Raw genomic sequence first — 18,929 nt, 5'->3', positions numbered from 1 at the left:
ATAATGAGATTGAGACAAATTATCAAAAGAGTCTTGTTTCCATTTCGAGACTTGCCCGAAGGTGCGTTTTTTTCCCATTTGCATATTTGGTGAGTTTTAACAATGACTCCAGATTGGAACTACAGACTTTGATGTGCCAGGTTGCTTCTTGGTTGCATCACATCAATCCAACCATCTACTGTAGGCGAGGTTGTTCACAGGGATGAACATACACATTTTTCATCACTTCTCTCTCTTACCCAGGTCAGTTTTCACACTGTTGCATTTTTTTTTTTTTTCTTTTTTTTGGCCACAGATCTCCGATGTGAGCCCTCGAGCCTTTTGATTCTACTTAGTCGCAGTGTCTTGTTATTAAACTTCCAAACCGTAATTTACCCTTGAAGTCTTTTCTAGTAATTCATTAAGGATCGTGCTTATTTTTTCTTTGAGCTGAGCTGTCTCCAGCCAAATTTGCATAATATGTGTTCATATAATCTCTCATAAGGCCACCAGGATGGAATAAACACCTGGTAGCATTTTTCATTTAGTTTGGGAAAAGAGATGAATGAACCTGACACTGTACTGTATACAAACACACACATACACATATACACAGATATATTTATCAGCTAAAATTTGCTTAGAGGTCTTATTTCTGTCTTTGTGCATAAGAAATCAATATAAGTGAATCCTCAAAGGAACTTTGTGTTGGTAAATGCAAGTTATGCAAATTCACAGGATTTCAGTTCTGTTGCAACATGTTGATGGTCATATGAACTATGTTTTCAGATCAAAAATGTCCAATTTCATCACAATTAATGCTATATTTTCATGTCACAAATGGCCAAGTTAGATTTGAACTGAATTTACCTGAAAAACAAATATTCTGTTCTTTTAGATTCCCCAGTTTTTCTTACAAGATTCTATCCTACATATCACATGTTTTGTTTTTACAGGTTGCAATATGGAGTATGGTGCTGATCCATCCTGCTTATGTTACGCCAATACATACATTAAGAATGTCACACGTCACTTTTTAAATCAACAGTTTTCTAATAATAAGCATTTTTATAAAGAAATAACAATTCTATATTGTTATTTACTCTTTAGTATGATGATAAACTATACAATAAATAATTATGATACTAGTTTTTGCACAGAGATCATTTGTGGAAACGGTGACATGGCTGCCGAGCATCAGTATGATGGGATCTGTAACAACCATGTCACATCCGTCCACTGCCACATTTTGTGTTTTTGTGTCAGCTGTTATTGTTTTAGGTCCACAATACTAACATTTATGGATAAGAGGAGAATTAGCAATAGTAAGTATATAAGTTTATTACTAATAAAGTACTGGTACTGACCAGAGCATCGTGGGTAATGTCATGTCCGTCCACCAGCAAAAGTTTTCACATACACGTGCTATTCAAAATCCAATATTTCTGAAAATATAGCTTCCACTGTCAAATAATATCAGTAGTCTGTGCACAAATGTATTAGCATTATTTCAACACAGTTCTATGCATTTCTTACAACTTTTTTTTTTTTTTTTGACAAAAATGGCCACTCTTTTGACCCCCTAAGTAAATTTTAGCCGATGTACATTTTTACAGTGGATGTACGGCTGTAATTTCTATTTTCTGTAACTTCTGCTGCTGCTTTGGCCATGACACTCATACAAAAGAGATTTTTCATCTCAACGAGTCTTTTTTCCTGGTTAATCCTTTAACCCCTAAGTCTAAAATGGTCCACCTGGACTTTTTTTTCCCCATTTTGACTAAAGAAAAGGTTAGAAAATATACTGTAAGTGAGTCCATTTGCCCATTTTCCCACCTTTTTTTCCCAGATTTTTCAAAATTTAGCAGTCATTTGCAATTTATTGCATGTTATAATACTTCTAGTACAGGCATGAGTGAAATTACTGTAATGACCCAATAAAACCTATAAAGCGCAACATCTCAGGTTCCAGATACCATTGGAATTTTTCCAACTGCACAAACAGTGAATGAGATACAGCTATCCAAACTGCATATGCACAGGGTGTGTCATCGATGACACGTCGGGTTTTAAAGAGTTAAATAAAGGTTAAATAAATAAACACATAAATTCAGTGTGACATTTCAACATGCTGTTAACTAAAGGAGCACACACGCTGAATATAATCATGACGCAGTTGCTAAACGTTTGCTATAATCAATGCATCAGTTCCTTCTTTTCCCGTCTGGTGGCTTATTCCTAAACGACCAGACTTTCATGTTACAGCGATGGATGCTTTCAGGCTGACGCTTTTAATCCCGCTGAGAAGATGCTTTTCATCTGGGCCACCCAAAGCAGTTTTAGTATTATCATTCAACATCACTGCAGCAATTACAGAAGCTTATGTGTTCAGGGGACTTTAATGTTTTTAATCACAAACGCTGTCAAGTTACCATCGCTAATCAAAACATTAAAGGTTTAGGTTAAATCTGAGTACTTTAGTACCTTTTAAGAAACAACATGATGTAACAGTCCAGAAACTAATGAACTGTCTGTATTGTTTTTTTTGTTTTTTTTTTAATGTACTCACTCAGGACTTTTTGTATTTCTTTCCTTTCAACTCATAAAAACCCAAATATCCACCGTCGACCAAAACCACCTGTGATCTAAACTGTTTAATACCTGTTGATCCACTAATCCTGTCAATACATGTAAATAATTGGTGTAAAATACAGTTTGTCGTCTTTTCAAGGTCATCAGATATGACCCATTTGGACGTTCAGTGGCTTCGAACACTGTCATCTTCTACAGCATTGATTCACCAGTAAAACCCGTGGTGTTTGATAAATGACAGTGGATGGAGATGCTGTTTTTACGTTCAGTTAATGATAGATTTTACTGAAAAAGTCGCTTTTGCTTAAGTTTTCTCTATTTTTGATATAATAACCCTCAAATCTAATCTCACCACAATTTATTTATTTATTTTTTTTTTTTTGGGGGGGGGGGGGGGGGCAGTGCATATTAACCCTCCGGTATCTGGGTGCGCCTTTTAGGCACACTTTGCACTTAGTGTTAAAAAACTTCATATTATTTTTCACAATTTAAATAAGGTTAGAATTCAAAAGTTGTTCATTTTTGCGTGATCTTTAAAATTCTGGCCACCAACTAAAATGTGCACATTGTAAACAAAAGAAAATTACAAGACTAGCATCTGTCTCCCAAGTGTGCCTAAAACGCACTATTTCTTCCATTTGATATGTATGATTAGACCTGACCTTGATTTACAAAAATAAAATCAAATTAGAGCAGAAAAATAAATCAATATATAATATTTAATAGTTTGATTTATAGGTGTGCATTTTGACAGATGCTAGTATTTTTGAACATTTGACCTAGCGCCAAAAATAATAATGCAAATTAACCAGTGTTGCTGTTAATCATTGACATATGCCAGGCTGCAAAAATCAAATAATATGTGATCCACTTTTTATGTAGTATATTGAAAAAAAAAAAAAAATTGTGTGTTTTTTGGATCTAAAAAAAATTGTTTGTTTACAGTACAAACACAGTATTTAAAGGGTTAAAAAATGTGACAGTTATTGAGTATTTGGTATTTTTATTTATGGCTCAAGTTGATGAAATGGAAAAAAAGTGTAAAAGAATTAAAAACAAACTGTATGAAAAATTTTTTGACATTATTCCACAAGTGTGCCAAAATGGCACACTTGGTGCTAGTAAGGGCCTTACTTGACGGGATACCAGAGGGTTAATGAACATCTACAACATGCGCAGATGTAAATATGCCAGATTGTAGCAACAATACTAATTTCAATCAGTCGTTCCTAGGCAGGTGACAAGAAAGAAAATTAACCAAAGGTAAAACATCATAAAAACACACAAAACAACACAGTGAGGACAATCTACTGATGGTCGCAGGCTTGGTTTTCCTTCATCCAATGTTGAACCTCCTAAGACCCAAGACATGTCAGCAAAATACAAGTTTTTTTTTTTTTTTAAATTAAATAAGTGCCTATATTGGAAACATCATGATGCAACAGTTTTTTCCGATGCATTTTTTTTTTTTTTTTAATTTTTATGGAATGTCCTTTGTGGTGGTCAGTTTTCTTTTCTTCTTTTTTTGTATAAAGTTGTGAAACTCTTGTCTACAAATGTGGACAGTGGGTCTTACCATACCATACCATACCATACCATACCATACCATACCATACCATACCATACCATACCATACCATACCAACTTTATTTATAAAGCACTTTAAGAACTTTACAGCAGGCCAAAGTGCCGTACACCAAACATAAAACAAGGGATTAAATAAGTAAATAAAACTAGTGATAACACAGGGTGTTAAGCGGGCTAAGAACAACAAAATACAACCATCATAAAAACAAAGACAAATTAAAATCTGTTAAAAACAGTCTAAAAAAAAAAAAAAAAAAAAAAAAAAAAAAAACAGACATGTCACTCACTGATTAAAAGCTAATGAGAAAAAGTGCGTTTTTAGACATGATTTAAATAATAATAATAAACTTTATTTGTATAGCACCTTTCATACAGAAATTGTAGCCCAAAGTGCTTCACATTGATTGAAAAAATACAATATTAAAATACATTAAGATTTGATTATACATCAAGAGAAAATGAAATTTGAGAGAAATACAATAAAATAAAAATAAATATAAAAACAACGCACATTAAAATGTTTGATTATGCATAGAATTTTTGAAGTGCAAGAAATAAGATGAAATTTGAAATACAATAAAATAAAAAAATAAAAACAGAAATACAATAAAATAAAATAAAAATAAAAACCGCACATTCCTGGTTCCTGAATTGTGACCCCATTTTTATCTCCTTTCAAAGGCTAATGAGAATAAAAATGGATGGATTTTTGGAATGAAAAGATTTAAAGACAGGTACAGACTGAGACTGTCTCACAACTAAGGGCAACTGGTTCCACAACTTTGGGGCGACAACAGAAAAGGCACGGTCCCCACGAAGCTTCTTCTTAGGAGGTTAAGTTATGATTTGAAGGAGGCATATGACTGTGAGTCTCTTATGTTGAGTGGTAAACGGTTCCAATATTCAGTAATATTCAGTCTAATATTCTGTTGGGTTTCTGTAAATTGGCTTAGAGTCTGGTTTTGACCAACTCTACATGTAAAGTGTCATGAGATAACTTTTTTTGTTGTGTTCTGGCGCTATATAAATAAAATTTGATTGATTGAGTGATTTGATTGGTTTTCCCCTGTAAGTCGCTTTGGAAAAAAGCATCTGCCAAATGCATAAACATAAACATAAACACATAATATTCAATATTCCAGTGACTGAAAGTGTAGTTTGTCCAAAAGTAGCACACCTGCATGGCATCTCATGAGCTGTGGCCCTGGTGACAATCCCACTGACTGCACTCAAAAAAATGAAAAACCCATGTAGTAATCCTTATGCAATGTATTTATGTTGAAAATATTTAATAAATTCATTTTTAGTGAAAAAAACAAGAGAGTTACATTACATTTAAATAATAATACAAGTCTTGGGAATATTCAATACTGTTTAATACAATTTAGTCAACGCAGTCACTAAAAAAATGAAGTTTGGCATGTTTGCCGCAGTGCATTATGGGTAGTGGGTACTATGTTGTAAATGTGTTATTTTTATGCTTAAGAATTCAGCGGGGTTGTTGTGTTAGTACTAGTTTTGACTTAATATGTGTATGGCAATGCTTATTGGACTTTTTGTTGATTTTTTCTGTATTTTTGTAATTTGTAAAGTTGCACCCTGAGTGAGAGCCATTGGCAGAGCAATGGCTATCCTGTTGCGATCATCTTGATTTGGGACTTCCTGCCTGTCAAATTAAAAGCTCACACCTGACTCTAAGCTAGCTTCATATCAAATTCTTGCCAATGCTACAATAATGATGTTCAGGCAATTATATGTAACAGCATGTAGTAAATTTAGCATGCTTAATAAATTCAACATAATGGTATTTAATAAATTCAACATAACAATATTTAGTATATTAAGTGTGTTTAATAAATTGAACATTAATGATGTTCAGTAAATTTAACATAACAACGTTTAGTAAATTCAACATGTTTATTAAATTCAATGAAATAATATATAGTAAATTCAATGTGTTTCATTAATTCAATGTAATGATGTATACTAAATTAAACGTAACAATATTGAGTAAATTCAACATGTTTAATAAATTCAACTTAACTGTGTGATGTAGCACTTAATTAAGACGTTTTGCTGAAATTTAGTCATCTAGTATTTTTAAAATTTAAATAAAAAAGTTTTGTGGGACCGGTTGACGTTATCTTATTATTTAAATCCAATGTTCTGTTTTTTTTGAGTGTGAACGGGATTTGATCAAATCTGTCCAAGGAGGAGGGGCAAGTCCGTTAAATATCACAATGATTCAAGTCCATGATCAATAAATTAAATATAAGAAAATACCAGATTTTTAGTGGAAAAAAATGCAAAATACACAGGATAATATTATGATAAATCACTTAAGAAAGGTTAAATAGAGAGAAAAATTCATCTGGGAGCCGACACTGGGTCTGTATGGGTTACTCATTTCTGTTAATGAGTTGTTGAAAGATGACATATTTAATGTGCATGTAACTGTCAAAGCCTTATGGATATTTCAGAGAAGGAGAAGCCATCTGGGTGGATCGCTTCAATACCTAAGGGATTAGTGACTGAAATAACCCAGCATCAGCCTGTTCCAGGAGAAAACTTGAAGTCATATAGTAATATCAAGAAGCAGTTGCTCTGTTTATGTCCAGAGATGAGGGTCTTGTGAATATCCCCAGTAGAAAAAAAAAAAAAAAAAAAGGGGGTTCAGTAGATTTTTTAATATAATTGTATGTTGGGTTCAAAATGTTCTCATGGGAACAGGCCGTGCAGACGTACTGTATGTAATTTGGCATGATGTGTCAGGTTGCTACTTGGTTGCATCACATTCATATTCAGACGATTTTTTTTTTTTTCTTTTTGTGTATATATATTGTTTGATGTCAAAACTGCAGCTTGAAATGATGGCATCACAAGATCACACACATTTAAGTGAAATTGTTGTATGCAAACTCTGTCGCAGAAAACGAAACAATCAATTATGAATATTTGGACTTTTTATATTAAGGTGCATTATTCATATTTAGCTAGTTGTGTGTTAGCATGCACATTAGCACCATATTCGTACTTTATTGTTGCTGTTGCTTTTTTTTTTTTTTTTTTTTTTTTTTTTTTTACGTTAGCAGAACTAATAGGGCCTTCTAGTCTTTTAGTCTGCATTGGTATTTATTGATTATTTATTGTTAATTATTTAAACGCATTTATTCATTGTTCGCAGTTGCTTCCAATGATCTTGTATTTGTACACTGATTTATTTATGTTTGTCACATCGCACTTTGGATTGGGCTGATGTCTATGGGAGAAATAAAGTTTTCTGAATCTGAATTTTTATCTGAAAAACAGTTATTTTTCAGGAAACTGGAAAAACTATGTATTTTCTAAATAAGCAAATGGAGTTAAGAGATGTAGTCACAAGCTTTTTAAAGTTTTCAGCACTTTTCATCGGTTAAATATTATTAAAACCATCAGGGCAACGTGAAGACTGACCATTTTATGACAAAAAAAAAAAAAAAGAGCAAAAATGGACTTATGAGGTTTCTGCCCAACAGCGATGTTATGAAGTACTTATTCATATCTTATTCTGCAGGATCATGTTTTTTTTTTTTTTACTTTATTTATAGAACTTTTCAACATTTACAGAACTTTTCATTTAACAAGTATAACATTTCAAATTTCAAGTAATGTATTCATCGTACAGACACTGACATGATAAACTACGGTGGCCCAGAGGTGCAACAGCCCAAAAAATGATCCACTTTTTTTCTTATAGTGGATAATTTTTTTTGGCTTTTCTCTTTTTTTTTTTTCTTATAGTGGATCATTTTTTGGGCTGTTCTATTTCTTTCTTAAAGTCGATCATTTTTTGGGCTGTTCTATTTCTTTCTTATAGTGGATAATTTTTTGGGCTGTTCTATTTCTTTCTTACAGTGGATAATTTTTTGGGCTGTTCTATTTCTTTCTTATAGTGGATAATTTTTTGAGCTGTTCTTTTTATTTTCTTATAGTGGCTAATATTTTGGGCTGTTCTCTTTTTTTCTTATAGTGGATCATTTTTTGGGCTGTTCTATTTCTTTATTATAGTGGATACTTTTTTGGGCTGTTCTCTTTTTTTTCTTATAGTGGATAATTTTTTGGGCTGTTCTATTTCTTTCTTATAGTGGATAATTTTTTGGCCTGTTCTCTTTTTTTTTTCTTATAGTGGATCATTTTTTGGGCAGTTCTCTTTTTTTTCTTATAGTGTATAATTTTTTGGGCTGTTCTATTTCTTTCTTAAAGTCGATCATTTTTTGGGCTGTTCTATTTCTTTCTTATAGTGGATAATTTTTTGACCTGTTCTCTTTTTTTTCTTATACTGGATATTTTTTTGGGCTGTTCTGTTTTTTTCTTATAGTCAATAATTTTTTGGGCTGTTCTCTTTTTTTTCTTATAGTGGATGATTTTTTGGGCTGTTCTATTTCTTTCTTATAGTGTATAATTTTTTGGCCTGTTCTCTTTTTTTTTTCTTATAGTGTATAATTTTTTGGGCTGTTCTATTTCTTTCTTAAAGTCGATCATTTTTTGGGCTGTTCTATTTCTTTCTTATAGTGGATAATTTTTTGACCTGTTCTCTTTTTTTTCTTATAGTGGATATTTTTTTGGGCTGTTCTCTGTTTTTTTCTTATAGTCAATAATTTTTTGGGCTGTTCTCTTTTTTTTCTTATAGTGGATGATTTTTTGGGCTGTTCTATTTCTTTCTTATAGTGGATAATTTTTTGGCCTGTTCTCTTTTTTTTTCTTATAGTGTATAATTTTTGGGCTGTTCTATTTCTTTCTTAAAGTCGATCATTTTTGGGCTGTTCTATTTCTTTCTTATAGTGGATAATTTTTTGACCTGTTCTCTTTTTTTTCTTATAGTGGATATTTTTTTGGGCTGTTCTCTTTTTTTTCTTATAGTCAATAATTTTTTGAGCTGTTCTCTTTTTTTTCTCATAGTGGATGATTTTTTGGGCTGTTCTATTTCTTTATTATAGTGGATAATTTTTTGGCCTGTTCTCTTTTTTTTCTTATAGTTGATAATTTTTTGGCCTGTTCTCTTTTTCATTTCTTATAGTGAATCATTTTTTGGGTTGTTCTATTTCTTTCTTATAGTCAACCATTTTTTTGGGTTGTTGCACCTCTGGGCCACCGTAATATACAAACAGAACCCAAGGGAAAAAAAAAAAAAAAAAAAAAAAGGCAATACAAACAAGACATGCATAAAGACAGTCAAGACAGTGCATTCTGGTACTGTTAAAGGAAGAACAAAAAATGAATAAATAAACAAAACAGGTCAATAACAATATAAACACCTAAAATGTATTTAAATTTCCAGGCCATGCATCTGTAGGATCAGGTTCCACATATTTTGACCATTAAGTAACAGTTTATTCTCAATATCCTCCTAGTTGCTACTTATTGAAATCAGTGTGATGATGAATTAGCATAAGTCCTAACATGCAGTGAGTGTGATTCACACAGATCCTTAAGAGTTATGTTAGAGTGTGATTATATAATTTTGGCAGTACAAATTATTCCACTATAGTCTAAGTACTTAACGAAAACGCTGCAGCTGCATGTACTTAAAAATGATGAGTGTTTACTTCATCAGGATATTGTCAACATTGAAATGATTCCATTAGAGAAATTATTTTAATACAGAATTTCAAGTAAGTAAAAATAACAAAGAGCTTTCACATATAGTCTATGCCTCTAGAAACAACAACAAAAAAATCCTTATGTGCTTGTAACTGACCTGTATTGAAAAAGAAGTGATTATATTGCGATTCCAATCCTTGTCGTGTGATCGTGCAGCCATAGTTTGTTTCAACTTGCTCAAATTTACTACTATTGAATGTGTTTTATGTCAGAAAGAAATCTAATTTATTGTAGTAAAGATAATCTTAACATTATTCCTGTGGTAATAAAATTATATAAGGCACATATCATGTAACTTCTTTACTTACTATCAATAAATAATAACCATAAGGTCATTGATTAACCCATAAAGACCAGTGCTACTTTTGTGGCTGTTTCCAAATGAATTTTTCTCTCTATTTAACATGATTTATCACCATTTATCCTAATATTATCCTCTCTGTTTTGCATTTTTTCAATTAAATCTGTTATTTTCCTGTATTTATTTTACTGATCATGTACTTTAATCATTACGCTTAGATTACATTTGATGGTTATTATTCCAAAAACAGAAAAAAAAACTTGAGAAAAGTGACTTTTTCAGTCAAATCTATCATTAACTGAACATAATCCAAGTGTTTTTATCACTTACTGTAGGTTAATTCATTACACACATCTACATGCACTTTTGAGAATTAAATAAAGTTATCTAGATATGAGATTAATGTAAAAATGATTGGTTTTGTTTAACCCTTTCATGCACAAATTATGAGAACCTTATTCAACATTTATTTCCTGAGTGTTTTTATTCCTCTTTAGGCATGAAAAAAAAAACAATGTGACAGAAAATTTTCTTATGAACCTATTTTTCATGGAGATTAAAAAATGTCAGCATGACACCATGCGTTTAATTTTGGAAGCAAAGAAACATGGATTTACTGATATATCATGTGAAAACTATGAAATAAAAACCTTTTTAATGATGCTAATCTGCTGTTTTCTCACATTTTAACATATTCTAAGACTAGTCATTACTCACTTCATGGAAATAATATGCAAAATAAATAAATAAATAAATTTTTGTTAAAAAACCCCCCCAAAAACAGTTAATTGCAGTTTAGTAACAATAACAAGCTAATTATTTATTTATTTATTTATTTTTAGTTTAGTTTATTTTGAATATGCAACAAGACAAAGTAATCTTACTTAGTCCTTAAGGAAAAAAAAACAAAAAAAAAAACAGGTAGTAAGAGGTCATGGAAGAAAACAAAAAAACAAAACTTATACATATACATGACTTCATTTGCACATTCTAAAAGGAGTGGAGGAAGTATAATTTATTTATCCCACCCCTTCAACACTCAAACATGTTAGTGCAGATCAGGTTTATCAAGAACAGCAAAGTTACACTAATGGTATGAATGTCAGTGTATGAGATGATGTATAAGTGTCCACTGTGTCGGCTGATATGGAACTAAAACAACAAAATCCATGAATATATAAGAGAACAGCTGGAGAAGAACCGTCCACTGGAGTGACCACTATGCATGAAAGGGTTAAAGTGCAGTATTAGTAACAGTAACAGGCTTCAAGTGTTATTGGTATTCATTTCTGGGAGAAATATCAGTGTTTCCACACATTTTTTAGTTACATTCTTAACCCATAAAGATCCAATGCTGCTTTTGTGTCAGTTCCCAAATAATTTTTTCTCTATATTTAACCTTTCTTAAATGATTTATCATCATTTATTGTAATATTATCCTCTTTAGTTTGACTTTTTTTAGTGTAAATCATGTATTTTCCTGTATTTAATTCAATAATCATGTGGATGTTCATAAAAGCTCAGAGTAAATTCAAAGGTTATTAAATCAAAAACAGAAAAAACGGAAGAAGAAGTGACTTTTACAGCAAATTTATCAATAACTGAACATAATCCACTGTCTTTTATCAAACTTACTGCGCCTTCATTCATTACACATCAATGCACTTTTCAGAATTAAATAAAGTATTATAGAAATGAGATTAATGTGAAAATGATTGGTTTTGTTTAAACTGTAGTATTAGTTAGAGTAAGGGGCTTCAAGTGTTAATAGTGTTAATTTCTGGGAGAAATATCAATGTTTTCACACATCAAAAACACATATCAAAACAGAGAAAACTATAGAAAAAGTGACTTTTACAGCTAATTTGTCAATAACTGAACATAAAACAAGCGTCTCCATCTATTGTCATTGATCCAACTCCATGGGTTTTACTGGTGAATCAATGTTGTAGAAGATGACAGTGTTTCTACGGTAACTACGGAGCCTCTGAACATCCAAATGGGTCATATCTGATGACCATGAAAAGATGAAAAACTGTATTTTACACCAATTATTTACATGTATTGATAGGATTAATGGATCAATAGGTATTAAACAGTTTAGATCAGTAGATGGTTTTGGTCGATGGTGGATGTTTGGGTCTTTAAGGGTTAAAAACTGTTATAGAATACAACAAAACATTAATATGTGCATTATAATGACTAGTAAAGCGCCAGTACACTACTACTATGTATGCTAATAAGTATCTAGTTAATGATGAATATGTACCTTAACCCTTTCATGCACAGTGGTCACTACAGTGGACAGTTATTCTACAGCTGTTCTCTTATATATTCATGGGGTTTGTTGTTTTAGTTCCATTTCAGCCAACACAGTGGACACTTATGCACCATCCCAAACACTGCAGTTCGTACAATTATTGTAACTTTGCTGCTCATAATAAACCTGATCTGCAGTAACATGTTTTAGTGTGAATGAGTTGCTAATTGTTATTAGACTGTAATTAACAGTTTTCTGAAACAACTTTTTTTTTTTTTTTTTTTGCATATCCTCCTGAGACCCAGCAATGCATTTTGTCCTCTATAGGGGACAAAAGTTTGACAGTTTCACTTAAAGAATGTTGTGCATTACAAAGGCCATTCCATTAAAAAATCAATCAATAAATAAAAATTATTTTGAAAATGTATCTGAAAAAACTGTTGCATTATGCAGTCTCCAATCAAGACAATTTTTTTAATGTAAAACAGCTAAAACTGTCAATTTCCTGGGTCTGACGAGGATATTATCTCCACGAAATGAGTAATAACTAATATTACAGTGTGATCAAATGTGAGAAAACATTAGTAATTTAGCATTAAAAATGTTTTTTTTTTCAGTTTTCACATAGTATATCACTTTCTTTTTTATTTATTTATTTATTTATTTATTTACTTTATGGGCTCAGCTGGCTGACAGGCAGCTGTCTGTACCAATAAGGCAGCAGCCGACACCAACTGTACTCCCAGTCATCATTGCCCATTTTTCTGACACCTTTGCTTGTGTATCCTCTTTTATTTGGACATTTTACCAAGGAGTATCTCACACTACTTTTTTTTTTTCTTTTTTTTTTTTTCCTACCTGTTTTGTCCAGCGTTCTAACAGCAGAATGGTAGTCTGGTTCCTTTTGGTGCTGAACAAATTTGCTTTGCCAAGGGTAACTTCATAAAGCATATGAAGCACCCTTTGATATTCTACTGTGTTTATTATGAGTTTTGTTGAACCACATTTCGATGCCGGACCTGACATGGGGGGGGTGGGGTGGGGGGGTAGAAGAAGGGGAGAGAACAAGAGAGAAGAAGGTGGCGAAGACCCTCACAAGGAAGTATCAACAATACAAACAGCAACAACCATGGAGACAATTATAATGGTGACAATAACTACAACCAGAACTGAGTAAACTGGGCAGAAGAGAGAGAAGAAAACAAAACAAAACAAACAAAACTACAAAAAAAAAACCACAACAATGAGATACATAAGACCTATGAAATGAAGAATATAAGAAAGCATGAACAAAATGTCGTATACCACATTCGTACAAATAATACCTATAGTATATCACTTTCTGATGATGAGTTTTAAATACATGTTTCTTTGCTTCAAAAATTAAATGCATGGTGTCCAGCTGAGTGGACATTTTTGTAACTCCACGAAAAGTAGGTTCATTAAAAAAAAAAAAAAAAAAATTATTTGCATTGTTTTTTTCATGCCTAAAGAGGAATAAAAACACTCAAGAAAAAAATATTGTCTAAGGTTCTCATAATGCATGCATGAAAGGGTTAATGTAAAATGTTATAGACTGGGGTCAGATACTGAATTCAATACTGTTCCAAAACTGCCTGGATACTGTCAAGTGTTGAAAAATGTCTTTGTGTTTACTGCCAAATATTGAAAAATGTCTTTTTGTTTGATTGCAAATTTCAGCACCTAAGGAGTAAATGTGATCCGCATCAGTGCATGCAGGATGTACATGCCAGTTTTACGCATTTTTATTCATGATATTATGTTATAACAGCCAACGTCAGGCCATGGTTCATTTTTCATGTCGTAAAACTGCTTAGAGTGGAAAAACGCCTGAGTGAAGTATTACTCTAAAGAGACAAAACAGATAACTAAACCACGCCGGGGTAAATAAATAGATTTTTAAAAAAATATTTTAACCCATAAAGACCCAGTGCTACTTTTGTGTCAGTTCCCAAATGAATTTTTCCTCTCTATCTAACCTTTCTTAAATGATTTATCACCATTTATTACAATATTACCCTATGTTTTTTTTGTTTTTTTTCAGTGACAATCATGTTTTTTCCTATATTTAATTCACTGATCTTGTAGATGTTCATAAAAGCTCAGATTAAAGTTGAGGGTTATTACATCAAAAACAGACAAAACTGAAGAAAAGATGATAAACTATATTTTACACCAATTATTTACATGTATTGATAGGATTAATGGTTCAACAGGTTTTAAATAGTTTAGATCAGTAGGTGGTTTTGATTGACGAAGGATGTTTTGGTCTTCATGAGTTAAAAAAGTGAAAGATTTATATTGAAAGGAGTGATATTTAGCTTTTTTAAATGGAATTATGCATTTTAAGGTAAGACAAGTTAAGATAAGATACAATAAGGTAAGGTAAGATAAGATAAAGTAAGACAAGATACAATAAGGTAAGGTAAGATAAGGTAAGGAAATATAAGATAAGGTAAGATAAGATAAGACAAGACAAGATATAATAAGATAAGGTAAGGTAAAGCAAGGTAAGGTAAGATAAGATAACATAAGATAAGGAAAGGTCAGATAAGATAAGACGACATTTGGTGCTATATAAACAAAATTTGATTTGATACGATAAGATAAGACAAGATGCAATAAGGTAAGGTAAGATAATATAAGTTAGATAAGATAAGGTAAGATGAGATACACTAAGGTAAGGTAAGATCAGGTAAGATAAGATAAGATATACTTTATTGTCCCCATGGGTACATTTTTCCTTAATTCTTCATTAATTCAACTCCACAGGTCCATCTTCAACCCTATTTCTGAGTAACGACACCAGAAAGGTCATTTTGAGCGCTGGCCCTTTAAATCCAAATAAGCCACGTCATGCCCCACCCCCTCCAGGTTGTTGACAATATGTGCAAATGTCGTGATGTAACTAGTTATAAAACGTAACAAAATTAAGAAGGAATTAAATCAGAAATTTGTTAAATTTTTGCCAAAACGAATATAAAGATAGTTTTGCAGCACCTGGAGGGTTCAAATTCAAACTTTATGAACTATTAGGGTCCAAATACACAAATAAATGAACCAAAGAGTAATAAAAGTGGGTTTAGCTAAAATATGACCCCTTTAAATATCGAGAAAAATGATAGTTTTGGAGCTGATATTTAAGCTAAAGGTATACTGGTGTTGAAAACGAAACTCATTCTTGTTGTAAAATGTTGTTATCTCTTGTAACTCTAGTGTTGTATAAACTCCTTAATAAATGTGATTTGTCTCATGCATTGTGCAGGTGGTCTGAGGGGAGCGTCTATCATCGACTCTCTGGATACACTGTACGTCATGGGACTGATGGATGAATACAACGAAGCCAAGGAGTGGGTGCAAACCAGCCTGGACCTAAACTCGGTAAGACACAAGCGTTTCCCACTCATCTCTCACCTCCACAAGACCCTCTCGGCATTAATATAATGAAGTTTTCAGCACCGGTCCTGCATGCCAGACTGATTTTAGGCCATTCTATTGTGCTTTAAAGTAACATTTTGTCCGCCAAGTTTGACAGCTTTCCAGAGCTGGGGACACTAGAGCAGGAATCAAAAGCATCCTGTGTGGCCGCCGGCCACGCTGTGTTAACGGCTGATGGGATTCTCAGCCGTCTGAAAGGTCTCTGTGAGGCAGAAAATGTGATAAATACAAGAGAGAGAGAGAGCGGGGGGATGTTTAAGATTTAAGAAAAGAAAAAGGTTGGGGGGAGAGCAGCCAAAAAGAAGCCACGGTCCTTTTCATTAAGTGTTTCTGTAATGATGGAGTCGGTGCAGCTCAGGGGGATCTGATGTCTTGTTTGGATTGTGTTAAATCTAAGTGTACACCACCGCAGGTTTTGTGTGGATCGCTGCTGACATTAAAAGTGTCAAGGCCTGTGGTTCTGTCTGTGGTTAAAGGGTACCTGGAGTGAATTTTTATTGCTAGCTATTTCAAAAGATCACGTATAATACTAGCGGTTCTGTCAGGTAACTTACATCACGGCCTGTTGTCAAGTATGCGTAAGTACTACGTCACAGCTCCGTCAGTCAGCCATGATCAGCAACGTATTGTCTCCTTTATGGGCTGTAGTGATGCAGATTTGTTTAATATTAATTAATATCCGACACGTATTTTCCGATTACTTGGGCTTTGATGGACTGGTCACTGACCCTGTGCAGCTGACACATTATTGGATCAACCGTTTACACCCACTTCCTCAAAACTGCTAGCCATAGTTTGCTTCTTGAACATGTGTTTTCCACTCAATCTCACTCACTGACTGCTCCTTGTTTACTCACACTCAATCCACAATGTCACTTATGCTCCCCATAGGTTCTGCCAGCGTCTATAGTTCATGTAAAAATGTCCCGTGTGATGTTATGTCGTTAAAAGCAAGCAAAGGGGGCCCTCTAGTGGTCAGAAAAAGTTGCACTTTCAGTGTTCCCTAATGGTATGGCTAGGAAAATGTTTGCCTGCGAGTATTTTTACTTTCAGTTGCTGTAGGAATGAATACTAAAAATATCTGTAATGTAAACCTTTGTTGTTGGATAAAGAGATGTTACAATTTGTAAATGCTAATCGTTAGCATGTCTATGGAACTTCCAATTCAAGTTAGCCTTGAGCTAGCAATTTATTTTCTCTTCATTTAATGTATAATGCCATGTAAATGTACTAAGGCAATGAACATAACAGAGTTTTACAGTTTTACAGTGAGTTTCAAGTAAAGCTTTGAAGAGAAGTTGGATGTTTGCATAGTCACTACACACACTGTGGTTAAAGGGTACCTGTAGTGAATTTTTATTGCTAGCTATTTCAAAAGATCACGTATAATACTAGCGGTTCTGTCAGGTAACTTACATCACGGCCTGTTGTCAAGTATGCGTGAGCGCTAAGTCACTGCTCCGTCAGTCAGCCACGATCAGCAACGTATCGCCTCCTTTACGGGCTGTAGTGACGCAGATTCGTTTAATATTAATTAGTATCAGACATGTATTTTCTGATTACTTGGGCTTTGATGGACTGGTCACTGACCCAGTGCAGCTGACACATTATTGGATCAACCGTTTACACCCATTTCTTCAAAATTGCTAGCCATAATGTGCTTCTTGAACATGTGTTTTCCACTCAATCTCACTCACTGACTGCTCCTTGTTTACTCACACTCAATCCACAATGTCACTTATGCTCCCCATAGGTTCTGCCAGCGTCTATAATTCATGTAAAAATGTCCCGTGTGATGTTATGTCGTTAAAAGCAAGCAAAGGGGGCCCTCTAGTGGTCAGAAAAAGTTGCACTTTCAGTGTTCCCTAATGGTATGGCTAGGAAAATGTTTGCCTGCGAGTATTTTTACTTTCAGTTGCTGTAGGAATGAATACTAAAAATATCTGTAATGTAAACCTTTGTTGTTGGATAAAGAGATGTTACAATTTGTAAATGCTAATCGTTAGCATGTCTATGGAACTTCCCATTCAAGTTAGCCTTGAGCTAGCAATTTATTTTCTCTTCATTTAATGTATAATGCCATGTAAATGTACTAAGGCAATGAACATAACAGAGTTTTACAGTTTTACAGTGAGTTTCAAGTAAAGCTTTGAAGAGAAGTTGGATGTTTGCATAGTCACTACACACACTGTGGTTAAAGGGTACCTGTAGTGAATTTTTATTGCTAGCTATTTCAAAAGATCACGTATAATACTAGCGGTTCTGTCAGGTAACTTACATCACGGCCTGTTGTCAAGTATGCGTAAGTACTACGTCACAGCTCCGTCAGTCAGCCATGATCAGCAACGTATTGTCTCCTTTATGGGCTGTAGTGATGCAGATTTGTTTAATATTAATTAATATCCGACACGTATTTTCCGATTACTTGGGCTTTGATGGACTGGTCACTGACCCTGTGCAGCTGACACATTATTGGATCAACCGTTTACACCCACTTCCTCAAAACTGCTAGCCATAGTTTGCTTCTTGAACATGTGTTTTCCACTCAATCTCACTCACTGACTGCTCCTTGTTTACTCACACTCAATCCACAATGTCACTTATGCTCCCCATAGGTTCTGCCAGCGTCTATAGTTCATGTAAAAATGTCCCGTGTGATGTTATGTCGTTAAAAGCAAGCAAAGGGGGCCCTCTAGTGGTCAGAAAAAGTTGCACTTTCAGTGTTCCCTAATGGTATGGCTAGGAAAATGTTTGCCTGCGAGTATTTTTACTTTCAGTTGCTGTAGGAATGAATACTAAAAATATCTGTAATGTAAACCTTTGTTGTTGGATAAAGAGATGTTACAATTTGTAAATGCTAATCGTTAGCATGTCTATGGAACTTCCAATTCAAGTTAGCCTTGAGCTAGCAATTTATTTTCTCTTCATTTAATGTATAATGCCATGTAAATGTACTAAGGCAATGAACATAACAGAGTTTTACAGTTTTACAGTGAGTTTCAAGTAAAGCTTTGAAGAGAAGTTGGATGTTTGCATAGTCACTACACACACTGTGGTTAAAGGGTACCTGTAGTGAATTTTTATTGCTAGCTATTTCAAAAGATCACGTAT

General features: G+C 33.4%; 1 protein-coding gene across 2 annotated transcripts in view; it reads left to right on the top strand.

The window, feature by feature from the left end:
* LOC115436135 (mannosyl-oligosaccharide 1,2-alpha-mannosidase IA) overlaps positions 1-18,929 on the top strand; it is an 828,462-nt gene that overhangs the window by 475,020 nt on the left and 334,513 nt on the right. For both annotated transcript variants that reach the window (XM_030158891.1, XM_030158892.1), the window contains exon 3: positions 15,646-15,761. In XM_030158891.1, coding sequence (XP_030014751.1) covers positions 15,646-15,761 — 116 coding nt within the window. The remainder of the gene's footprint in view (positions 1-15,645; positions 15,762-18,929) is intronic.

Source organism: Sphaeramia orbicularis, chromosome 16, assembly GCF_902148855.1.
Source record: "Sphaeramia orbicularis chromosome 16, fSphaOr1.1, whole genome shotgun sequence".
NCBI lineage: Eukaryota > Metazoa > Chordata > Actinopteri > Kurtiformes > Apogonidae > Sphaeramia > Sphaeramia orbicularis.
This window is presented reverse-complemented; position numbering and strand designations above follow the sequence as displayed.